This window comes from Geotrypetes seraphini, chromosome 8, assembly GCF_902459505.1.
Source record: "Geotrypetes seraphini chromosome 8, aGeoSer1.1, whole genome shotgun sequence".
Classification (NCBI taxonomy): domain Eukaryota; kingdom Metazoa; phylum Chordata; class Amphibia; order Gymnophiona; family Dermophiidae; genus Geotrypetes; species Geotrypetes seraphini.
In genome coordinates, this window is record NC_047091.1 from 56,604,394 (window position 1) to 56,624,306 (window position 19,913).

Genomic DNA, 19,913 nt, shown 5'->3' on the forward strand with positions numbered 1-19,913 from the left:
ACCACTGCTTATGACCATCCCAAAACAATGGAAGGTTTAGAGATTTGCCCATGGCTACAGGGAATGGTTGTGGGATTTAAATCTGGCCTTTCTGGTTCCCAGCCTGTGGCTCTAACCATTAGGCTGCTCCTCTACCCTCCATGCGGAAATAATACAATTCTAAAATTTACACTATAATCTAGTTCCCTGATTCTTCTTGGTGTGATTTTAAAAGCTAAACTATAGGGATAACTTTGTTAGCAATTACAAACAGACATAAAGGGCAAAGACCTTAGTGGAACTGTCCTTTCATTTCACCGTCCTTATAAAGAATGCAGATTTTGAGAAATATATAGACGCATCAAGCTTGGCTGGTATCTGAAATGGGAGTGTCCTCCAGAGCAAACTCTGGAGAAGAGAGAGGCTGACACATAGGAAAAAGATTATATAAAGACTGACAGGATCAAACATCTGGGGGAATATAATCCAGTCCAGAAGAAAAACCCTTGTTTCCTCTCACTATGGATGCTGCTATGGCACAGACACTCTTCCTGGCTTCCTGTCTTTTTTGCCTGCTGATCTTGTTCATACGGAAAGCAATGCACCAAAGAGACAAACTTCCCCCAGGCCCAACTCCTCTTCCTCTTATAGGCAATTTATTGCTTATACACACCAATGGAACAGGTAAAGGACTTATGAAGGTGAGTCTGATTTATTTTTCTATACTCTAACCTGACCAGGAAAGACCAGTGATGTGGTATTAATTTATGAAAATTGTCCCACTCGAATATTCTTTGCCACTGTTGATTCTCTGAGTTAGTTAGGTAGCTTCAGAATGCAGCACTGGTGCATTTCTATAAGACTAAGCTCCAACTTAAGTCTTTGGGGTTTAATGCTAAAAAATTATGAGTCATTTTTAAAGATGTACATTTACAGTACTAGCATGCATTTTTGCTAATTTGGCACCTTAGAAGGTATAGAGCCTAAGCAAATTATATGCATAAGCCTACATCTCAACACACAAACAGGGGTTCATTGCCCCATGTTGAGTCTGCTGGAACAGACAGGGAAAACTGCTTGAGTACCTGAATAAATTCATATAAACTGTTCTGAGCTGCCCTGGTAGAAAACGGAATAAATAAATAAATTACCAGCACTTAACATCATGATGCCTACTGGCACCTGAGTTGAGTTAAGGGCTGCATGAAATGATTTTACAAATTTATTATTTCTACACCACTTATAGCCTAAAGTGGTTTACATTTAGGTACTCAAGCATTTTTCCTTATCTGTCCCGGTGGGCTCAGACTCTATTTAATGTACCTGGGGCAATAGGGGGATAAGTGACTTGCTGAAACACTCCACAATCACACAACCCCAAGGAAGCCAACAATTCAATACTCCAACACCTAGGGGATATACTCACTTGTTCCCTAATTAAAAGGAATTAACTTTCAATATAATTTTGTACTACCATAATATATTCAGTTCAAAGGGAAGGAGGAAAGAGCCTCAGACTCCCACCTGCCGCTGCTCATTAGCTTTCAAGCAGGCTTTATTCATGAGCTACCTCATTGGCTCAAAATCCTCCTCCTCCCTATGTTTCTTTGTTCATTTTTTAACTCCCTATCGATTTTATAATTTCATAATCAAATAATTAAGGACATAAGAAGTTGCCACCACTGGGTCAGACCATTGGTCCATCGCACCCAGCGGTCCGCTCCCGCGGCAGCCCGTCAGATCTATGACCTGTAATGTGGTTCCTGTTTTCTGTAACCTACCTCTTCTTTTTATCTGTAACCCTCAATCCCCTTATCTTTTAGGAACTTGTCTAAACCTTCCTTGAAACCCTGCAATGTGCTCTGGGCTATCACAACCTCCGGAAGCGCATTCCACCCTCTGGGTAAAAAAGAACCTCCTAGCATTTGTTCTAAACAAATTTATAATTTAGCAATAAATCATTTTATAATTTTTAAATAAGTTTTTATATTAAAAAAAAAAACCTCCTCAGAGCTAAACACTACATTCCAGACTTGCTTTCTTAAGCTGGAGGGGGCCTAAAGAGGTACTCGGGAGTTACCCTAAAATCACTTCCCGCTAGCGTGTTAGAACTGGGATCGGATGAGTACTAGCATAAAATATGCCCAAAAGCCTTAAGCTACACCATTTATCTCTATCCCTTGCAGTTCAAGGTATCATCAGCATTCTACACTCTTGTTCAAAACAGCAGGTCTGTTAAGCCCATCAGCCAAAAGCTGACGATGGCCTGCCAGAGTTTCGCTATGCTGTGTCAGGGCAATAAGGCTGCGTATTGGCACTTAACTCTGTGCTCAAAAGGCTAGCCAGCTTAAGAAAGCAAGTCTGGAATGTAGTGTTTAGCTCTGAAGAGAATATTTAAAAAAATATAAAAAATTATTTACAAATTATAAAATGATTTATTACTAAATAAAAATAAAATCAATTATTTAATTATGAAATTATAAAATCGACAGGGAGTTATAAAATTAACAAAGAAACATACGGCCTCTTTTAGAAAGGCGCAGCTGCGCTACGCTAATGGTCTCGAAGCCCATAGAGATTTAAAGGGCTTCGGAGCTGTTTCTGCGCGGCTTTGTAAAAGAGGCTGATAGGGAGGAGGAGGTTTTTGAGCCAATGAGGTAGCTCATGACTACAACCTGCTAGAAAGTTAATGAACAGCAGCAGGCTGGGAGTCTGGGGCTCTTTTCTCCTTTCCTTATGGTATCTTTTGAACTGAATATATTATGATAGTATAAAATTATATTGAAAGTTAATTCCTTTTAATTAGGGAACAAGTGAGTATATCCCCTAGGTGTTTGGAGTATTGGAATGAGTGACTTGCTCAGGGTCACAGGGAGCAACGTGGATTTGAACCCACAGCCTCACCACATGCTCCCCAAATGGAACCTAGCAACTGATTGATAACCATTTTGAGCGGTGCCTAGCTGCTAGCGGGCTTTTATAGAATCAGGACCTTAGTGCTTTAAAAATGGCTGATGGTTGCCAGCTGAATAATGGGCCTGTCTTGGCTTCTAATGAATGTTAGTTGGAGGGATGGCTGGTTATAACAAGTATCTGGTATCTGAAACTGAAGTCTAATTCTATTTAGATTTATTTTTTTGTACCCATTAATTTCTTTTTATTGGACTATGAAACTACTTTGATATTGTTAGGAAGAATGGTACAGCAATATTTTAAATAAACATACATTTATTTATCCATCAAAATTTGTCTACATAAGAGTCACAAAACATATCTGATACTTTGACAAGTTATAGGCATTTGCTTTTAAATGAAAGTATTAATAAAACATTCCCCAGGGCTGAAACCCGAAGCTTAATTTGAAAAAAAAAAATACTCTTTTTTTATGTGTCTAATAACTGAAGAAACCCCAAGATATAAAGTAACTTTCTGATTACAAAGCTTCAAAACATTACTAGCTTCAACAAAGAGAGAGACCAAAAAATACATACGCAGAAAAAATAGACAGACTAGTTACAAAAACAAAAATACAGTATGCACTATTACACACTTTATCATCTCTTTTCACATCCAGTCTCCTAATAGATCTACAACTCCCTTGTTGTAGATGTGGCCTGATAGATGCCTAGTTACTGCCCAGGATGGTGGGAAGAAAAGCACACAAAGATCAGGAACGTCTTGTCAGGTCGGGCAAGCATAGCATCAGACTTGTTATTCCTGGAAAATAAAGTAGTTCACACCCACACCAGGTTTTAACTTGAACCAAAAAAACAGCTTTATTAGTGCTTTGATGAAGCAAAACACCAACTAGTTTGTCTTATATGGCCAACTATTTACAGCTTGGACAATTTCCTGGAGGAAAAGTCCATAGTCTGTTATTGAGAAAGACATGGGGGAAGCCACTGCTTCCTAGTGGATTGATAGTATGGAATGTTGCTACTCCTTGGGTTTTGGCCAGATACTAGTGACCTGGATCGGCCACCGTGAGAACGGGCTACTGGGTTTGATGGACCACTTGTCTGACCCAGTAAGGCTATTCTTATGTTCTTATGTTCTCTCCAGCACAGAAAATACTTTTTATGAATGTTGAACAGGATAAATATGTACTTTACAACGTATTTAAAATAGATTACTGATGATTTCTCTTGCAGATGAGTGAGAAATATGGACCAGTGTTTAGGCTCTATATTGGCCCTGAAATGGCAGTGGTTCTGTCTGGCTATGAAGTGGTGAAGGAAGCCCTCATTGATCAAGCAGAGGTGTTTAATGGAAGAGGAGAAATGGAGACATTTAACCAGGTTTTACAGGGCTTTGGTAAATAATATTGTATATGTTTTTATTAGTCATTTCATACTTCTATATATCGTGAAATTAAATGGAGTTAAACTAGTACATGTTGAAAGATAAGTATTGTTTAGTCATCGTGTCCAGTTATTCTGTCTGCCCTGCTCTTGAAACCAGTGTCTCCCAGTTATCAGCCAGGCATTAACTTGGGAACATAGTCCATGTGTCCTAACAAAGTAAAATGCTTTCCAGGTTCCTTAGTTAACAGGAATATAGACCAGAGAAAATAGAAAGGATTCTAAAGCTGATGTTGTAATCCACTTGGGGGCCAAATGATGTGACCAAAATTGCACACATTTAGTGCAAAGAACTTTCTAGAAGCCGGAGGAGGGGCTAAGGTTTTTGGTACTCACTATAGCTTTTTCTGAAGTACTATCTGCCTATGGAAAGGGAGAGGAAAGACTGCATAAGTTCAGTGAGTGATTCAAAACCTGGTCTCGGTAAAAAGAGTTTTGATATATAGGAGGATGGGAAAATATATGGAAAACAAAAGGATTTAAATATAGTTCTCTAACTGGGTACATGCAGTTATGTTGCACCTTGTGTGTAAATGTGCCCAGAAAAGGGCCACAAATGCGTAAGTAAAGTACGTGCAATTCTGAGATTCAGCCACTCTTTCATTTTCAAACTAACTGAGCTCTGGAATGAGCTACCACTTTCACATAGAAGTCTAGGCCCCTTCATTTTATTTCAGAAAGCTCTGAAAACTTTGTTTACTAAACACTTTGGAATCTAAGCCATTCTAGATTACATTCTTCTTCTATATTTATGTACTATACTTATATTATTGTAAACCGAGTCGAGCATCTTTTTGGCTGAAGATCCGGTCTATAAAATTAAGGTTTAGTTTAGTTTAGAACGTGTAACTGCAAGAGGGCAGAGCATGAGTGGGGCATGTGCATGTCTCTAAGTTACAGGTGCAACATACCAGCCAATATTCAGCGCTATTTAACTGGCCAGAAATAATGCTGACCAGTTAAATAGTGCTTAACTAGCTAAATATAGATACTTGGCAAGAGATAACCAGTTATCTCTGCTGAATATTCACTGTTAGCAGCTAAAGGTTATCGGACGACAACCGGCAATATTCAGGCCACACAAATAATAGGGACCGTGCTACCCAATTGGGTGTTTTGTTTTGTTTTCAATCATCCTAGTGGGTTTATTTTATAGCTTCTTCACCCACCCCACCCTGTTTGCCCTCTCCTACCCACACTAGCACTGTGGTGTAAACAAAATAAAAAAACAAAAAAGACTTTTCCTCTCTGTTAAGTCCTAGCTCACATTTACGGTCTAATGTCATCTCTGGCAGGATACACATTTCAACTCTGACATATTGTAATCACAAAACAGGTCATTATTCAAATCATGTTGGCCCCAGACTCTGGTTTCTGTTTGTCTTCTGATAACTCGCTTGCCAGGGTCTCTTGCCCATTTTGTTGTTTTCTTCTTTCTCCCTGCTCACCATCCATCTTCCATTTGTGTCCTCCCCTTCATTTTTCCTTCCCTCCCCCAGAGGTCTGGCATCTTTCCTTTTTTTTAATCTCCATCCTTGCAATCCAGCATTTCTCTAATACACTCTCTAAAATTGAAAGGGGATAGATTCCATACGAACATAAGGAAGTTCTTCTTCACCCAGAGAGTGGTAGAAAACTGGAACGCTTTTCCGGAGTCTGTCATAGGGGAAAACACCCTCCAGGGATTCAAGACAAAGTTAGACAAGTTCCTGCTGAACTGGAACGTACGCAGGTAGGGCTAGTCTCAGTTAGGGTGCTGGTCTTTGACCAGAGGGCCACCGCGTGAGCGGACTGCTGGGCAATGTGGACCCTTCACCCTGCATTCCTCTTCTCCATGGGATCTGATAAGGCAATACACTTGCAGTCTTCAGGCCACCAGCAGCATGAGTGAAGCTTTCCCTCTGCTACTGTTTTGCACCTAAGTGGGATCAGGAAGCAGTAGCAGAGGAAAAGCTTCCAGCTGAGGAAGGCAGCGTGTTTACTTCACTCACTTGCCGGCAGCCCAAAGCATTAAAAAGCAGCTGCAGCGATGGAAGAAAAGGGTACATTAAGGAAGATAAACAAATTGCGGACAAACTAAATTCCTTCTTTGCGTCCGTCTTTACGGAGGAGGATACCGCAAAAATACCAGAAACTGTGAAAGTGTTTAGTGGAGTAATAGAAGACAGCCTCACCACAGTTGAAGTAGATTTGGACCAGATATACTACCAGATCGACAAACTTAAAAGTGACAAATCCCCTGGACCGGATGGAATTCACCCGAGAGTTCTAAAGGAATTGAAGGTTGAAATCGGAGAGCTATTGCAAAAACTTGCCAATCTGACAATCAGAACTGGACAGATACCAGATGACTGGAAGATAGCGAACGTCACGCCAATTTTCAAAAAGGGATCAAGAGGAGAACTGGGCAACTACAGACCTGTGAGCCTTACGTCTGTCCCTGGAAAGATGGTTGAAGCACTGATCAAGGATAGCATAGTCCGGCACTTAGATATACACGAATTGCTGAAACCCAGTCAACATGGGTTCAGGAAAGGGAAATCATGTTTAACGAATTTGCTTCAATTTTTTGAGACCGTGAACAAGCAAATTGATAGTGGAATGCCGGTGGACATAATATATTTGGACTTCCAGAAGGCATTCGACAAAGTTCCGCATGAAAGACTTCTCAGGAAACTACAATGCCATGGAATAGAGGGAGATATACACAGGTGGATAGGCAAATGGCTGGAAAACAGGAAGCAGAGAGTGGGCATAAATGGGAAGTTCTCAGACTGGGAGAAAGTGACTAGTGGTGTGCCCCAGGGCTCGGTACTTGGGCCGATCCTATTTAACATTTATATCAATGACCTTGAAGACGGAATATCCAGTGAGATCATTAAGTTTGCAGACGACACAAAGCTATGCCGGACAATCAGAACGCAGAAAGATAGCGAAGAACTCCAGAGCGACTTGTATCAGTTAGAGAAATGGGCAGAGCAATGGCAGATGAAGTTCAACGTGGAGAAATGCAAAGTAATGCATTTAGGCAGTAAGAATAAGGAACACGAGTATAGAATGTCAGGAGCAACTCTTGGTAAGAGCGAACAAGAAAGGGACCTGGGTGTACTGATAGATAGGACCCTGAAGCCGTCGGCACAATGCGCGGCAGCGGCAAAGAAAGCGAATAGAATGTTAGGAATGATAAAGAAAGGAATCATGAGCAGATCGGAGAAAGTCATAATGCTGCTTTATAGAGCAATGGTCAGACCACACTTGGAATACTGTGTCCAACATTGGTCTCCCAAACTAAAGAGGGATATAAAACTGCTGGAGAGGGTGCAGAGACGAGCAACGAAGCTAATAAGAGGTATGGAGAACTTGGAATATGAGGAACGACTCAAGAAACTAGGACTGTTCTCCCTCGAGGAGGCTGCGAGGAGGCTGCGAGGGGACATGATAGAGACGTTCAAAATACTGAAAGACATCGATAAAATAGAGCAGAAAAACAAATTATTTACACTGTCCAACGTGACACGGACAAGAGGACATGGTTTAAAGCTAAGGGGGGACAAGTCCAGGACAAATGTCAGGAGGTTCTGCTTTACGCAGCGAGTGGTGAACGCCTGGAATGCTCTTCCACAGGAGGTTATTAAGGAATCCACTGTGCTAGGATTCAAAGGCAAATTAGATGCACATCTCCTTATGAGAGGCATAGAGGGATATGGGTGGTAAAACTACATCAGGTGTATACCTGACTGGGCCTCCGCGTGTGCGGATCGCCGGACTCGATGGACCATGGGTCTGATCCGGAGATGGCAGTTCTTATGTTCTTATGTTCTCAAAATCCACCATCTCTCCTTTTCTCAACTACCCTTTCATCCAGCATCTCTCCCTCCTTCCCCACCACCACATGGTCTGCTGGTGCTGTAGCGATTCTAGCAGGCTTCCATTGGCCTCTGCTGCATATTCCCTCTTCTGCAGTCCATCCCAGACCAAAAGAGAACATGATGTCATAGGAGGGGCGGGACTGCGGCAGAGGGAATGTGCAGCAGAGGCCGACAGCAGCATGCTAGGATCACTACAGCACCGGCGATCCTCTGCAGGCTCTAATTAGCTTTGAAGGTGAAACCAGGAGGCCAGGAGGGAAGCCAGACAATGGTAGAGAGAAGGAGGGGGAAACATGCTGGCCTTTGGGGGACCCGCCTAAATCCGTTGAGCTGATGGTGCCCAGCACTGGTGCCTATGCAGCACTTCCCAACTGATGCTCCCCCCCCCCCGCCCCCTAAAGGAGGAGCAGCAGTGGCAGTGGATGCCAGCAAGAGGCAACATTTAGGACAGGCTGTTTGCTGCCAGAGCGCTGCCGCTCCTTCTTAAGGAAGCCCAAAGGTACGTGGAGGAGGGTTGGTCACCAAATTGGAAAGCCAGTTTTTTTTTAAGAAAACAAATCGATTTGAATTGATTCACCAAAGTGAATCGGGCAGCACTATCTATAAATAGAGGGAGGGGAGAGAAAGCTAAAATGTCTATTAGCACCATAGAGGTGACCTATCTCAGATCTCCTTAATGAACTGGATAATTGGCTTGAGATGATTAAAACAGTCATGAGGAATTGATTATTGATAATCAGGGGAGGGGGTTAAAGAATATCCTATTAAGAACTGGAAGCATAAAGAAAAGAGAAAGGGAAAATGAAAATAACATTCTTTTATTTTATTTCCTTCCAAGGAATAACTTTTAGTAATGGAGTGACCTGGAGACAGACACGCCAGTTTTCAATCATGACCTTGAGAGATTTTGGAGTAGGGAAGAGAGGGATTGAGGAGCGGATCCAGGAAGAAGCTCAGTTCTTGGTGGAGGCGTTCAGGAAAACCAAAGGTTTGTGTAGATTTCTTTTTTCATAATGCATTATTTCAGCAAGTCTAAAGCATCGTCCCAACCATCACCTTAGTGTCTGAATTTAACTCACCCTCTTTCTCTTTCCTTTTCTTAGAATTGCCCTTTGATCCCACCTTCTTCTTCAGCCAGGCAGCCTCAAATGTCATCTGCTCTATTGTCTTTGGGAACCGTTTTGACTATGACGATAAGGAATTTCACCATTTACTCCAGATGATAAATGAGACCTTTTGCCTTATTAGCTCCATCTGGGGACAGGTAAAGGAACCTAACATGGCACTCACATTAGGGTTACCAGATTTTATGTCGGTAAAATCCGGACTCCTAGACCCACCCAGTTCCACCCATCTCTGCCCTGTTACGCCACAGCTCTGCCCTCAGCTCTGCCTCAGCCCCGCCCTCACTGCCTGTTCATCAGGCAGAAAGGCATCTGTGCATGCGCGAATGCGACTCGATGACGTCAAACACATGCGCATAATGTCACTTTGTTGCATTTGCGGATGCCCTATCCCGACGTAATTTCTTTCAAAACCCGGACAAAGTTCCCGGTTTTGAAAAGCCGTCTCAATAGGAGAACATGTCTGGGGAAATCCAGATATCTGGTAACCCTAACGCACATTCTCCCACTTCACTTCTTCATAATACGAATAGAAGACTCACAAATGAATCTGTAGCAAAACTAGTTGCAGTTTTATTAATCGATTATAATCAGCCCAAACAATAATAAGCCCACCCTTAAACTTCTGTAATATGATATAGAAACTCATAGTCACAGGACTTTTGTGGTTAGTCGAAGAGAATGACAAGGTGACAAAATTCATCACCGTTCCCGTCCCGCGGATAACCGCGGGAAATAATCCCATGTCATTTTCTAGTATCTATTTCAACCTCAGTCCTTCTACACCAGCATTCTTCAAAGCAAAGCTTGCGGGTCAGTGGCTGTGGCCATTTATACTCTGATTCTTATGTGAGCCAAGGATAATGAAGCCATTGTGACATCACTGATGTGATTGGCTCCTAGGCACTGGTGGAATGAGGCATTATGACATCACAATATCTGCTCTGGATACCAGAGACTGTCATTCTGTAGTGTCTATCTCAACTTCAATCCTTCTACACCAGCATTCTTCAAAGCAAAGCTTGCAGGTCAGTGGTTGTGGCCATTCATACTCTGATTCTTCCCTCTCTCCTTAAAGAATGACATGAAGATGGTTTCCCGCGGTTATCTGCGGTGATGAATTTTGTCACCATGTCATTCTCTAGTTAGTCAGAAACAAACTAACCCCAACATCTACAATTCACAGTTAAAATTCACTGGCAGGGTCTACAGCAGTGTTTTTCAAACTGTGTGCTGCGGAGATTCCAGGTGTGTCATGAGACACTAGTGAGGAGGAGAGGCACCGGCATGGGCTGACTGCTTACAGAACGTGATTCTCGCGACACGCATGCATGAGACATCATCGTGTTGACATCTGCACACTTCCAGATGCCTTCCAGCCATGGCACCGGGTTTAGTGTGCGGTGGCGCCAAAATGTTTGCAGGACACTGATCTATGGTAATGCTGAACCCAGCATTTCTCATCCCAAAGGTCCATGACGGTGCTGCACATGAACCGTTCCCTTTGAACCTACCTAAGTTCCTTCTTATGAAATAATCCCTTACTCACTCAGCAAAGTACTTAAACCCTGCCATAGAAGTGACAGCTTTATTTGTCACAGCACCCCACTAAATGCAGCTAGAGACTGATGGGGAAGCACATAGGTTTCTAACAAATCCTGGATTACAGAAAGAAAAATATCCAACCCAGTTTCTGAAAGATGAATGTTGTCTGCCTAAACAATCCATAGTAAATACAGTGTTCCCCCGGTCATTCACGGTCGGCGGTTTGTGGTCCCGGTCATTTGCGGTATTTTCTGACCGCGAACCAACAATCAGGAGAGGACAGCTGGAGAGACAGGAGAAAGCAGCCGGAGCGCCGGCGAGTGAAGGAAATCACTCGTTGTATGCTCCGACTGCCTTTTCCTGCACTAAAGTCGGGCCTTACCAATCAGGAGCTGCTTTGACACGCAGTCTGTTGGATATGTGAATAGGAGAGACCAAGTTTGCAAGCTGTCAAGGCAGGGAGGATGAGGGTGTTGTTAGCAGAAATAGAGAACGGGGGAAGAGGAGAGACTGGTTTAGGTGGAAAAATAAGGAGCTCAGTCTTGGACATGTTTAATTTTAGATGGCAGCCAGACAAGCAGGTTGAAACTCGGGACTGAATATCTGTTCAGATTTCAGGTGCAGATAGATCTGCAAATTTTCAGCATAGAGGTGATCCTGAAAGTCATGGAAAGAGATTAGAGCAACAAGGGAAGAACTGTAGATGGAAAAAAGAAGTCGTTCCAGGATAGAACCCTGAGGTACACGGACCAACAGCAGAAAGGCAGTGGAGGAGGATCCACTAGAGCAGCCCTGCACAATATACGGCCCGCCGGCCGCTTGCAGCCTGATACGGCTCTCACTGCAGCCCGCGCCAAGGGGAACTTATGCTGTCTGCCCACCCACCTGCTTCCTGGTGTTTTAGTGTTAAATCTTTGGGCAGCTGCCACGTCATTGAGCAAGCCTGCCCCGGAGCACTTCATTCTACTTCTGGGGCAGGCCTGCGCTGCGCAGTGCTTACTGAAGACTGACAAATCGCAAACTTCCTGCTACCATCACGTATGTTGGGACTCCTGCCTTCTGCTGCCGTCGCGTATCTGCTGGGATTCCTGCCTTCCTCATCTTCTCTCCCACCCCTTGACCAGTGGCAGCTCAGTGGGCTTTTAACTTCACCAAACAGCTGCCGCTAGCATTAGTTTAGATGTGGTTTCATCAGGCAGCCTCGGGGCCTTAGCTTGGCTGGCCCACTTCGATGATGCGAGGTGGACTGGCCTAGCAAAGGCCCTGAGGCTACCTGATGAAACCGCATCTAAACTAATGCTGGTGGCAGCTGTGCGGTGAAGTTAAAAGTACACAGTGAGCTGCCGCTAGGCTAGAGAGAGGAGAGGTATTGCTGGACAGGGGGAAGGGAAAGATAAGGGAGAAGAGATGCTGCTAGCCTGGCAGAAAGGGAGGGAAAGGAGGAAAGGAAAGGTACTACACACTGGAGGGGAGGGTGAGATGGTGCATGGGGAGAAAGCATGTTGGGTTGAAGGGTGGGAATGAGGGTTGCCACTCAAGGGAAAAGGTAAGGACAGAGAGAGAAAGCATGCAGGAGGCAGAAAGTGTTGGACTCATGGAGAGGGTGAGATGGATGTGGAGAACAGAAAGGAGGGAATGGGAGAGGGCAGAGAGTGAAGGGGAGGGAAGGGGAGAGGGGAGAGGGCAGAGAGTGGACTCATGGAGAGGGTGAGATGGATGGGGAGAGGGCAGAGAGTGAAAAGGGGAGAAGGCAGAGAGGGAAGGGGAGAGGGCAGAGAGTGAAAAGTTGGACTCATGGAGAGAAATGTTGGTTAGGGGAGGGAAGGAGGACCAGATGAGAAACATGCAGGAGGAAGAGAGAAAAATGGTCTGGGAGGGGGCCAGAAAGGAGGAAGAAAGGGAGATGGACTGCAGGGGGTGGGAAGGAGAGATACCAGACCAAGGAATGGACGAGAAGGAGGGGAGTCTGGTAGCGCTATAGAAATAATAATAATAGTGTTAGTAGAGAGAGATGCCAGATTATGGGAAGGAGAGGAGAGAGATGTCAGACTGGGAAGGGGGGAAAGAAAGGAAGGAGAGAGATGTTGGATTATTTGGGGGGGAAGGAGGGAAGGAGAGAGATGTCAGACTATGGAAAGGAGAGAGAGATAGGAAGGTAAGACATGGAAAAGTAGATTTTGAGAAGAAAGTAGAAAAATTGAATGTTAAGTTAATGTCAAAGATGGACGCAGGGCAGAAAGTGAAGAAGGAGAGAAAACTAGTCAATGGCCCTGGAAACATAGTTGTAAGCAGTGTTCCCGCTAAGCTGCGTTGACGTGCGCACGCGCACAAAATATTACCTCGCAGCGCACATGTTTCTCGTCACAGCGCACACAGTGTAGAGCACAGTTCTTCAACCGCCGGTCCGCAAACAAAATCTTGCCGGTCCGCGAAGGATTCGGTCCCCGCCGCAACGAAAGGCCGGCGTCAGCTGACTTGCAACTTCCTGTTGCAGTCGCTGTGCCGGGACTCCTGCCTTCCACCGCGTTTGCCTCCTGCCTTGTCTCCGCACCTCCAGACCAGCAGCGGCAGCTGTGTATGCTTTTAACTTCGGCACAGAGCTGCCCCTAATCAATAGTTTAGCGCGGTTTCATAAGGCAGCCTCGGGGCCTTTGCTAGGCCGGCCCACATCGCATCATCGAAGCGGGCCGGCTATCAAAGGCCCCGAGGCTGCCTCATGAAACCGCGCTAAACTATTGATTAGGGGCAGCTCTGTGCCGAAGTTAAAAGCATACACAGCTGCCGCTGCTGGTCTGGAGGTGCGGAGACAAGGCAGGAGGCAAACGCGGTGGAAGGCAGGAGTCCCGGCAGTTAAAAGCATACAGAGCTGCCGCTGCTGGTCTGAACTCTTGGGCCGCTGAAGGAGGGCAAAAAGCAGCTGTCCTGGAGGTTTCCCTTCCTCTCGCCTTTACAGGTTCCTTTTTTCCACCTTTTTTTTTTTTCCTTCAAACGGCAACGGGCCCCAGCATCGACATCAATCAAGTAAGTTCCACTGTCAATCAAGCGGTTCTGCTCGGCCAAAGCTTCCCCTGTGACATGAGCCACCCTCAGGGGAAAGAAAGTGACCCACAAAGGTGAGGGGAAGGGGGGCAGATGATGGAAGTTGGGGGGGGGGGGAGAGAGAGAGAGAGAGAAGGGGCAGATGATGGAAAGGAGGAGATGAGAGAGAGAGAGAAGGGGACAGATGATGGAAGTGAGAAGAAGGGAGAGAGAGCAGAAGGCAGATGGATGTCAGTTGAGAAGGGAGAGCAGATGCTGAATGGAAGTGGGGAAAGAACACATACTGGATGGAAGGAGGAGATAAATAAAGGGGGAAGAAAATAGTAAGATAATGGAGGGGTGAGGGAAAGGGGTGACAAGCTGTGTGTAGACACAGTGAAAAGAGGGAAACGGGACTAAATAGTAAGAAAGAATTTAATTTAGATGGAGGCAGAAAATAGAGAAGGAAGACCAGAGAAGAAAAGGGAAGAGAGAGCAGAGAATGATCAGATCTGAGTGGAGGAAATGAGAAGAGAGATATGCTAAAAACCACAGGGGGGAGGGAAGGATAGAGATGCCAGACCATGAGGGGAACAGAAGGAAGATGATGGATGCTAGACCAAATTGGGGGGTGGGGGGGGGCAGGAGGAGAGATGGCAGGGAAAGACAGACAGTGAATGGAAGGGGCAGATGCTGGACTGAAGAGACAGAGAAGGTTATCATGCTGCTGTACCGGGCCATGGTACGCCCTCACCTGGAGTACTGCGTCCAGCACTGGTACTTTAAGAAGGACACGGTACTACTCGAAAGGATCCAGAGAAGAGCAACTAAAATGGTTAAGGGGCTGGAGGAGTTGCCGTACAGCGAAAGATTAGAGAAACTGGGCCTCTTCTCCCTTGAGCAGAGGAGATTGAGAGGGGACATGATAGAAACATTCAAGGTACTGAAGGGAATAGACTTAGTAGCTAAGGCAGGGAGAACGAGAGGGCACTCTCTAAAGTTGAAAGGGGATAGATTCCATACAAACGTAAGGAAGTTCTGTGGTAGAAAGCAACATATTTATTTGGCTCATAACTTGCTGGCGCCCGATATTTTTAGCTCACAGTGAAAAAAGTTTGCTCACAACACCCGCCCGCTTAGAGGGAACACTGGTTGTAAGCACAGAAAATAAAGTCACCAGACAACAAAGGTAGGGGAAATGATTTTATTTTCAATATAGTGATTGAAATGTGTCAGTTTTGAGAATTTATATCTGCTGTGTATATTGTGTGTATATGAAAAATGAAAAGAAAAAATTGCATTACAATTAGTAAAGGGGGCAGGATCTGGGGCAGAGCTTGGGTGGGTTTAGGGCGGAGCATGGGAGGTCTGTGGTTGGGGGTACTTAGCTTGAAACGCTGCTGTAGGCAATCAGCCAGCTCCAGTGCCTCTCCTTCTCTCCCACCCTACCCTGCTGGTACCCCCTACTGGCGTCTCAGAGCCCATCTAGAAGGCCTCTGTGCATGCGCGGATGTTGACGTGATGATGTCACACATGAGCATGATGTCATCACGGCAATGTCCACACACTTCCAGGTGCCTCAAGCCGTGGCCACTACCTACGGCCCTCGCTACGTTTTCCGACTTCGTTGCGGCCCCAGATCATTTTTGAGTTGTGTAGGCCTGCACTACAGCATACGCTAAAGGTGTGATGGGAAAGATAGAAAACCATGTAATAGCAGAGCCCTGAAATCCAAGCGAGGACAGCATATCGATAAGTAGGTGGTGATTTATTGTGACAAAAGCTGCGGATAGATCAAGTAAGATGAGGATGGAGTAGAGGCCTTTGGATTTGGCCAGGAGCAGGTCATTGGAGACTTCGTAAGGGTAGTTTCTGTAGAATGAAGAAGGTGAAAGCCCGATTGAAACAGGTCAAGGATAGTTTAAGATGAAAGAAAGTCAAGATAACAGAGGTGAACATTACGTTCAAGTAACTTGGCTAAGGAGGAGAGAGACAGGACAATAATTGGAAGGGCTGGTAGGTCCAGCAAGGGATGTTTTTGAGGAGTAGTATAACAATGGTATGTTCGAAGGCATCAGGCACAGTTGCAGTGGAGAGTGATAGGTTGAGTATATAGCAGATAGAGAGGCTGGCAATAGGAGAGATAGTGGTAAGTAGATGGGTGAGGATGAGATCAGAGGAATAAGTGGTGAACTTGGAGGAGGAACGAAAATGTGCAGTTTCCTCCTCAGTAATTTAAGAAAGGTAAGGTGGCAAGAACTGGGGAGGAGAGAGGGGTAAAGCAAGATGGGGGAGGTGGTTCGGTTGATAACTCAAGGTTAATTTTGTGAATCTTATCGTAGAAGTACTCAGCCATAGCCTGGGGAAAAGTGATAGAGCAGTTGGAGGTGGAGAAATGAGTGCTAGAGCAGTTGGAGAAGAGCAAGGCACCATTCAATCTTTTGATTCAGTCCCAATGGCCAGAATGTGTTTTGAAAATAGATCCGCCCTGTTCACATTGGTGTAATTTACTTCTGATGTGTTCAGGAACTACACATTTCAGGGATGTGTTCAGGAACTACACGTTTAAACTCAGAAAAAAGATGGTTCTCTTTCACGCAATGTTTTGTAACTAAATCCACTTTTTTTATTTGAAATGTCAGAACAGTGTTCAGATATTCTAGTTTTATAACTTCTTGAAGTCTGCCCAATGTACATGAGACCACAAGGGTAAATAAGCCCTTAAATCACCCCTTTTGTTTCACAAGTTGTCAAAGTCCTCAAGGAAACTGGATTTCTACCAGGGAGACATACAGTTGAATCTTCCACAATATTATCGCAAGCAGCACATTTTCCACATTTAAAATGACCCACCTTCCCAACCCTAGGGATTGACCATACATCACTTTTACATAATTTATCTTGAAGGTTGTGGTTTCTAGAGAACGCCACAATATATTCAGTATCTTGTAAATATTTCTTCTCTTGAAGCATAGGCCAGATATTTTTAATTCTCCTCCCTAGTCTTTGTGCTACCGAAGAAAATCTCAATATACATGGGAAAGAACCCTCATGTACCGTCTTCTCATGATAATCAAGAAGTTGTTCTCTAGAGTTGTACTTTGCTCTATGATAAGCTTTTGGGATAACATGATGAGGGTACCCCCGCTCCTGATACCGATGTTTATGTGTTTCTGCTTGATGATTAAAAGTTCCAAAGAAGAACAAATCCATCTATAATAGAAAAATTTGGGAAATAGGGAGGTTATTTTTAAGGGCACTCAGGTGCATACTTGTGTATTGCAAAAGTGTATTACGATCAGAAGGCTTAAGATGTACAGTCGTCTCAAACAATTGTGGGCACAGATTAATCTTCACATCAGGAAACACCATTTCTGTAGCATGGAACTTCATCTCAAATTGACTTGAAGAATGACACTGATTCAAAAATGTAAATAAAACTCCATTAAATTCTTCGTCCGAGGATTTCCACAGAAAGAAAATATTATCTATATATCTCTTCCAAAAGGAAACATGGCGAAAGAAACTAGACTTATAAATCCAGTGCTCTTCAAAAGCAGCCATAACTAGGTTGGCAATGGACGAGCAAATGGAGGCGCCCATTGGCACACCAGATTTCTGTTCAAAAAATTTCCCATCAATTTCCTATTTTCAAAACACGATCTGGCCATTGGGACTGAATCAGAAGATTGAATGGTGCACTTTTTTCTAATGAGTTTTTCTAATGAGTTTCTTTAGATATTTTTCTACATTCTTTATTTATTGTTTTCTCTAATTCATTATGTCTGACCGGAAGTATTGTTCCCGGAAGTGAATCCACTGCCTGCTATTTTTGTGGTCTGTGCCTTCCTGTGCCGTTGTGCACATTATAGTTGGAAGTTTGATTTGTGAAACCAACTTTGTATAAGATGAAAGCTATATTTTTGAATCCCTGAAGAAACCTTCTGTTCGTTGGTGAAACAAGATCTTGTAGGAGTTCTGTGCTTTGTTGCTGATCCTGAAGCTTAAGCCTTAAACGCTGATAAAGAGAGAGAAGTCTATATGACGACAGCGGTTGTGGTCTAGCAGCAGCAGTATTTTTCTGCCGCCAGAGCTAAGTTACTTTTTTCTGTGTTTCCATCTGTTTTTTGCCTTTATAGTTTTGAAAAATGAGGCTTTTGAAAAATAGAAAGTTTAAATAAAAATATAATACTGTGCACAGTGGTGGGGTTTGTGCCTCTATAAATCCCTACATTTCGTGGATGTGAGGTTTTTTTGTCAATGACAAGAACAACGCTAGCTGAAAGGGGGATCTTGGAGATATAGCCCACTGCTGGTGAGTGACATATTTATAATTATTGTGGTTTTGTTGTCACTACGATTTTTTTCTTGTGAGATAATACCTACCATGCCATTTGTCTTGTATTGACTTGCTTGGTGCGCCTAACAGGACATATTTCACTTTTGGAGTACAATAAAAATACGAGTATAGTTTTGTTTGCATTACAATTTGTGCAATTATTCTGTGTCTGGTAAGTTAATATTTAAGAAAAGATGTTGATTTTTATTGAAATGTTTTCTTTATTTGTGTTAACGATTACTTATTTATTTCAGCTCTATATATTCAGTATGTCTTTAATAATAATAATAATAACTTTATTTTTGTATACTGCAATACCAGAAGCAGTTCAGAGCGGTTTAAAGAGGAAGAGACTGTACAAAGACAGCGATGTTACAGAAAGATATTATAAAATGGAAAGAACATTAGCCATTCAAAAAGGGAACTTTAATAAATTTCAGGATGTGTGGAGGCCATTATCAGATTATTGTAAAGAATGCGTATATATTTTTCTTCCCTGGTTAGTACAAATGGAAATTGGGCGGGGGGAGGGGGGTATATATTATTGGAAAATGTTTTTATGAAATATAAAAGGATGGGAGAGAAGGGGATAAATTTAATTTGGTAAGATTAATTGTAGAATTTCAAGTGATAAATCTATGTTAAAATATTAATACCAATGTTGATGTACTTGATGTAAGTTATAAAATGAATAAAGAATTATAAAAAAATAAAAATAAAGATATTATCAATTACAATAGTATAATTACAATTACATTATTGGGCCGAGAATGGTTAGGTTTAGCCAGAAATATGTCAGAAGTACAATAAGTTTTTCAGAGATGCAACAAGGCAGGAAGGGGCCGAGAAATTTATCAAAGAGGTAGGTTTTAATTGATTTCCTGAAGGATTGGTAGGAGAGTGTATTCGAAATGAGGGTGGTTAGACATTTATTCCATTTGCCAGCTTGAAACCAAGTAGTAGGAGGGGTCATCCCTTAAACCCTCCAGTGGTCAGCTACTCTATCAGGGAAACGTTTTATGCCCTGGATGTGATTGAAACAGGTCTAAATAAAAATGCCTTTTTTTTTTTTACTTAGATGTTTCTTCCCAATCAATTATTGCTATTAGACATCCTGATTATGGACCCTCCCTAGTCCTGCACTCCACTGTAGAACATCTAAATTCAGCCTTTCCCAAATCGCATTTTGAATGTTTTTGGCAGATGGACGGGCTTTGGCCATTTTAAGATGTCCATCTGCTTTGAAAATGAGCCTCTAAGTCCCTGAAAATATACCCTGTATTGAACTGAAATATTGTGTTTGTAAATCAACTCAGGGAATGAATCAGTCAGAGACAGCAGTGAAATGTCTGATGGAAGGTAGGAGATTGCTTCACTACAGTAGGAACTGTATAATATGCTTCTCATTTTACCCTTTACAGCTCTTTGATATCTTTTCAAGTATCATGAAGAAGCTTCCTGGACCTCACAATGGGATACGTAGCTGTCTTCAAGTTCTTGAGGAGTACATTGTCAAGAAAGTGAAACAGAACCAAGAAACACTGGACCCCAGCAGTCCCCAGGACTTCATCGACAGTTTCCTCATCAAAATGGAACAGGTGCTTGGTTCTATTGGGACGGACAGCCTAAGGGTTTTTTTTTTCTTTTTTTGTAAATCTGAGAAGGAAGATGAGCTCAA

At 43.3% G+C, this 19,913-nt stretch overlaps 1 protein-coding gene across 1 annotated transcript in view; it reads left to right on the forward strand.

Annotated features, from left to right (window-relative positions):
• The first annotated feature begins 391 nt into the window (after positions 1 to 391).
• LOC117366198 (cytochrome P450 2G1-like) overlaps positions 392 to 19,913 on the forward strand; it is a 45,741-nt gene continuing 26,219 nt past the window's right edge. The window contains exons 1-5 of the mRNA XM_033957406.1: positions 392 to 680; positions 4,131 to 4,293; positions 9,048 to 9,197; positions 9,313 to 9,473; positions 19,657 to 19,833. Coding sequence (XP_033813297.1) covers positions 501 to 680; positions 4,131 to 4,293; positions 9,048 to 9,197; positions 9,313 to 9,473; positions 19,657 to 19,833 — 831 coding nt within the window. The 5' untranslated portion in view covers positions 392 to 500. The remainder of the gene's footprint in view (positions 681 to 4,130; positions 4,294 to 9,047; positions 9,198 to 9,312; positions 9,474 to 19,656; positions 19,834 to 19,913) is intronic.